The 6,192-nt window shown below is 35.3% G+C and overlaps 1 protein-coding gene across 1 annotated transcript; it reads left to right on the forward strand.

Moving 5' to 3' along the window:
* Positions 1-4,983: 4,983 nt before the first annotated feature.
* Positions 4,984-5,935, forward strand: LOC102812694 (olfactory receptor 4F15-like). The gene has a single exon (XM_006831822.1). It carries the CDS (start codon positions 5,006-5,008, stop codon positions 5,933-5,935), a length of 930 nt encoding a protein of 309 aa, XP_006831885.1. The 5' UTR covers positions 4,984-5,005.
* Positions 5,936-6,192: the final 257 nt, after the last annotated feature.

The raw sequence follows: 6,192 nt of genomic DNA on the forward strand, positions 1-6,192 counted from the left end.
GGGTCTCTATGAATTTGAATCGACTCAAATCCACAGTAGTGGATTTGGTTTGAATTACCTTACATTCATCCTGACAAGATTATAAAATGTAGAAAGAAAAAAAAAAAGAGTCAGAGACTGATGTTATTAAAATTCCATAGTCATATCCCTGACCATGACCTATAATCAACATTTCCCCTGTGCTAATTTGTTCATGCCAAATATACTTCTAGGAGAAAAATTTCTGGACTAATTGCATTTAGTTTGGCAGTCTCAGGTCACTATAATATTTTGGGGCCACTAGCCTTTAGTGTGGTTAATTATTCTTTCCATGTACGGAAAGATTTTGTATACCTCTGTGTGCTTGAGATAATTGTCTGCAAATAGCCACAGGACAGTAATGAGGATGGAGTTGACAACAGGAGGAAGGCATTAAGTGAGATAAATTTCAGAGACAAGGAAGACTTGAGTAAGAGTTTGTTTTTTTGCACATATCATTTAAGCTTTTGCATGGTGACAGAAAGGAAAAAAGATGCAGTTGTGGAAAGATATTGAACACAACAGAAGAATAATTATGTGTATTTTTGATTCCGGAGAATGAAAATTAACTAATTTTTAACTACAAGTTGAAAATGTCTTGGAAATCCAAAGGCACTGCAGAAGATACACTGCAGTGCAGAGTTCACACTTTTCCTTGGGTCAGGACGGGATTGAGATATAGTCTGTATTAATAATGGTATCCAGGAATCTTTAGGAAAATTTATTATCACAGAAAGTAAAATCTAACATGCTTGCTGTCTTTATAATGAGCTTGTTATCTGTTTTACTTCTATATTTAGAGATGTGGTCACTGAGAGTCAGAAATGACTTGATGGAACTTAACAACAACAACAACAACAAAGATATATAGAAGAAAATCTATTAGATACTAGTGATAATTTTAGTTTAAAAAAGTAAAACCCCAAATTTGTAGAATTGAGATGGATAAAGAATGATTAAAAGTTTGCTTAGGAAAAAGAATTTCAGGGATCTAATTTATCCTAAATAAAAATAACATAGTTTAGGGTAAAATTATATGAGGAGAAGGGAGATAACATGTAGAAAGTGAAATGTGTAATGTGTAAAAACCAGCAATCAATGATTTTGCTCTCATTTATGTTTTTAAAACTTACTAGAATTTTTTTCTAGGTCACTACATTGAGATGTTTGGTGGTGAGATGGGGATGGTTTAACAAGACTAAAAAGATAAAGGGGTAGAAGATGAATCCTATGAGGAAAGCCTAAAGGAAATGATGTGATTAACGCTGTAAGGAATGGACTAGCTATCATCATTCACTTTGACCAAGTTCAAAGATATTAAACATTTATGAGAGAGTTGCTGATAATTTCTTTATGTTCACAGAAGAAGAATTAAGTGGACATGGGTTTAACTGAAAGAATAAAAGCTTTCTTTTGTGTCAGAAAAGTACTGTTGTATAGTTATGCTAATGAAAAGCAAGAAACTAAGGAAAGGAATGAGTTCACAATTCTTCTAAACTGAGGAAGACCTTACAAGTTCTGAATGAAAAAAAGGAATTGAATCAAAACATATTTTTAGAGTTCTTTCAACTCAATATTTTCTTTGGGGATAATGAGCATCTGTCTCTTTTTAAAAAAAATATATGAAATGTAAAATGAACATGAATCTATCACAAAGTCCAATTTCACACAGATCAAGATATTTAAATGATGATTTCATCAAATGCTGAAGAATCAAGGTTTGTCCCATGTCATAATTGCTTAAGTGGTCTAAACAAGTTACAGTGATTCCTTATGACAATCAGTCATCATACTTTCTGAGAAAAATAGCTAGAACAGAACCAGGGAATCCAAAGCAGAATATTCCCTAATGGTAATGGCTTTAAGAGAGAATGTACTCTTTCCAGGGATGACTCAGAACCCAGTGCTTTCTTCTAAAAGCAGTTCAGAGATTATTGCTCAGAGCCATTAGATATATACTCAAGAAATGTGAAAACCTTAAGATAGGAACTAGGTAACTTTCCAGATCTGCTGATATTTTGTTTGCATTACTTTTTCTTTCTCAGTTTTTTATGGGCTTTTAAAGTATTTACGTCCTGATATGATGTTGTGGGAGAAAGTACCGGAGCACAAGGTCAGTTTGAAAAACAAGGCTGGTGGTTCAAACTCACCAGCTGCTCCTTGGAAGCCTTATACAGGGTCACTATGACTCAACAGCACTTAACAACAACAATAACAAAGTAATTAAGGGAAAATTTGGGCAATTCAAATGGTTAACATACTCAGCTATCCACCTAATTGTTGGAGGGTTCAGTCTATCCAGAGGTGTCATGAAAGAAAGGTCTGGTGTCCTACTTTTGAAAAAACCATAATTGGAACCCTATACTTCTACTCTGAAACAATAGACTCAATTGCAACTTTTTTTTTTTTTTTTTTTAAGGAAACAGGTGCATTTTGCCTTTGGGCCCCACTTCGCCCTCTTTTCTTAGTTTTAGCTATCATTCCTGGGGTTTGCTCCTCTTCTGCAGAACAAATCTCTTATCTCTTCCAGCAATGAATCCAAGCTCATTGCATCACTTATTTATTCATCATCATAATATGCATGAATAAGATTTCAGCTAAGGAAAACCATTTGATGACTTGTCTGCAATGTAAGTAAAACTATGAAATGCAATATCAAAGCAGCTAGGCGGCATTTAACAACAAAGACTTGAATACTGAGTGTTGTTAAGGGCTGTTGAGTTGGTTCTGACTTATAGTGACCCTGTATTGGGTTTACGAGGAGCGGCTGATGAGCTTGAACTAATGACCTTGCAGTTGAAATAGACTTTGTAGTCCAGCGTATTCTTCCACAGTGCCACACCGGGATTCTAGTACTGGGTGCTAATAGGAAATACTCTGGAACCTGGGGTTTTTAAGACTGCCCCTTTAAAAGACCCAATCGTGGCAATCTCTTCTGCTGCATATAATTTTCTTTGTTTTCCATTTAAATGATTATCTTAGTCTCCTGGTGCTTTTGTACTCCCTTCTTGTTCTCATCTTTCTATCAATTCCCTTTCTGAATTAAAAAAAAAAAAAATTAACTTATTTCCTTTGTTTCCACATTGCCCTCATTCTAGGCTCTATCTCCATATCTTTAATTACATCGAACATCCAAATTTTTTTCAGAATGAATTAATAAATTCTCTTCTAATTTTGCTAACATACATCTTTATAAATTTAATTTTTTACCATTTCTTTTACTCTTATTAGTCATATTTTACTATTCAAATTTCAATTTAAAGAGTTGTTAAGTACCATCGAGTTGATTCTGACCCATAGTGACCCTGTATAGGGTTTCCAAGGAGCAGCTGGTGAGCTTGAACCATCCACCTTGCAGTTCTAACGGCTTTGCAATCTGATGCATTACCCTGCAGCACCACACCAGGGCTCTGTTATTCTCATGTTATGGTATGTTGTTGTTGTTAAGTGCAGTTGAGTCGGTTCCAACTCATAGTGACCCTGTATAGGGTTTCCAAGGAGCAAGCTGGTGAATTTGAACTGCCGACCGTGTTGTTCAAACAGATCTTGTGGTCTAGTATTTTATCCCACAGCATAACACCAGGACTCCTTTCATGGTATAGTCTCATTCTCTGTAACTACAGAAATATATAATATTTATAGCTATGTTTTTTTTAAGACTTCCATAAAGTAGAATAAGAATGTGACTATACTACAGTCAACTTAATGATGGAACTTCTACTTAGAGGGACCCACTGGTTTCCATATGGCATCAAGGTGTTTCAAATGACTTCTACTAAATTAATCACTTCTCTAGACTTAGTATTACATAAATATTTTCTATAGTCTCACAAATAGTCTCATTCTTATTCTACTTTATGGAAGCCTTAAAAAACATAACTATAAATATTACATTTTTCTGTAGTTAAAGAGAATTTTTTTGGGTCTTATTTTCTTCCTCTTTCCCATAGACATTTTGATTAGTTAGTTTGTAATTTCTGACATGAAGGTTTGGTTATAAATCATAAATTTTTTATGTATTTCATACTTAACACTATTCTAATAGCCTAAGAGTCCCATCTAATATCTTATCTCATTAATTTATTCCACATGTAAATTTTTCCAAGATTGATATATATTCTTTTTTTTTATCTTTAGTTATAGAGAATAGAAGGAGAGAAAATTTGAATGTTGGAGAAAGACAGGTAGATGTTTAATGTTTAATTAAGCAATATAAATACTAGAACAGGGACTTTGGAAACTGAACGTTGTCCAAGAATTTAGTGAAGTTGTTCATATGAATCACTGAAATCACATTAATTCATCTTAAATCACAGTAATAAATATTTGAAGATGATCTTGTCATATAAATATAGAAAATATTTATGTAATACTAAGTCTAGAGATGTGATTAATTGAATAACATTTTAAAAACCTTGATGCCATATGGAAACCAGTGGGCCCCTCCAAATAGAAGTTCAGTGATTAAGGTTGATTTTGTGAAACATTAATATCATAACTGTTTTTATGAACTGGAAGCTTTTTTTCTAAAACACTTATTATTATCATTATTATTTTTTCCTTACATGCGTTTTCTTTTTTTTTTTTTCTTAAATGTTTTATTGTGAATTATGTGATAGTTTACATGGGAGAACATTAGTTTTACATTCATTCTATTCATTCATTGCCATGGTTACAATCTCCTCCATGCAATTCTTCCCCCGTGCCCCCCAGGTCTTCAGCACACAGTTGCTCTCCCTCTCTGGATCTAAAGTCTCCAGCTGCTCCATAGCTCCACATCATCATCTCTGGCTCCATTTCAGGCATCACTGCTTCTCTGGGTAGGGTCCCACTCTCTGCTCTTCTCCCTTGATGGTCCTAGAGACCTCCGCTCCTAGACTGAAAATAAAACACTTATTTTTGCTGAGGTAATTTCCTCTCATTTTCTTCTTTGCTTTCTTTTAGGTAGCCTGAAAGGTCATCCTGGTGTCTGAGGCAATTGAATGGAATGAACCACTCTGTAGTAACAGAGTTTGTTTTCCTGGGACTCACCAATTTATGGGAGATTCAGCTTCCCCTTTTTGTTTTTTCCTTTTTGTTCTACTCTGCAAGCATGATGGGAAACTTTATCATTGTGTTCACGGTAACATTCGATGATAATCTGCATTCCCCCATGTATTTCCTCCTGGCTAACCTGTCTATCATTGATATGGTATTTTGCTCAATAACAGCCCCTAAAATGATTTGCGATATTTTCAAAAGGCACAAGGCCATCTCCTTTTGGGGATGTATTACCCAGATCTTCTTTAGTCATGCTGTTGGGGGCACTGAGATGGTGTTGCTCATAACCATGGCCTTTGACAGGTATGTAGCCATATGTAAGCCTCTCCACTATCTGACCATTATGAGCCCACGAATGTGTCTGTTTTTTTTAATCACTTCCTGGATCATTGGCTTTATTCATTCAGCGGTTCAACTAGTTTTTGTGATAGATTTGCCCTTTTGTGGTCCTAATATATTGGACAGTTTTTACTGTGACCTTCCCCGGCTCCTCAGACTAGCCTGTACAGACACTCATGGATTAGAGTTCATGGTCAACATCAATAGTGGACTCATTTCTGTGGGCTCCTTTGTCTTATTGGTTATTTCCTATATCTTCATTCTGTTCACTGTTTGGAAACATTCTTCAAGTGGTTCAGCCAAGGCCCTTTCTACTCTATCAGCTCACATAACTGTGGTGGTCTTGTTCTTTGGACCATTAATGTTTTTCTATACATGGCCTTCTCCAACATCACACTTGGATAAGTATCTTGCTATTTTTGATGCAGTTCTCACACCTTTTCTGAATCCAGTCATCTATACACTCAGAAACAAAGAAATGAAAGTGTCAATGAAGAGAGTGCACAGTTGGCTTGCCAATTACAGAAAGATTTCATAATTCATGCTATAAAGACATGGAACTATAGATTCTCCTTCATTCTAGTGACAGAAAAGACATTACTTTGTTTTCAGGAAATACTCAGGATTTACCCAAACCACTGCCTGCAAGTTGATTCTGATTCATAGCTGCACTATAGGGTTTTTGAGGCTGTAAATCTTTATGGAAGACTGCCTCGTATTTCTCCCATGGAGAGGCTGGTAGATTTGAAGCATTATTCTTTTGGTTAGAATCCAACGCTTAAGCCACTGCAAATC

The sequence above is a fragment of the Chrysochloris asiatica genome, unplaced genomic scaffold, assembly GCF_000296735.1.
Source record: "Chrysochloris asiatica unplaced genomic scaffold, ChrAsi1.0 scaffold00004, whole genome shotgun sequence".
Classification (NCBI taxonomy): Eukaryota; Metazoa; Chordata; class Mammalia; order Afrosoricida; family Chrysochloridae; genus Chrysochloris; species Chrysochloris asiatica.

Excerpts from the sequence above, each read along its gene's own strand:
- LOC102812694 (XM_006831822.1), top strand. The coding sequence starts at position 5,006 with ATGAACCACTCTGTAGTAACAGAGTTTGTTTTCCTGGGACTCACCAAT.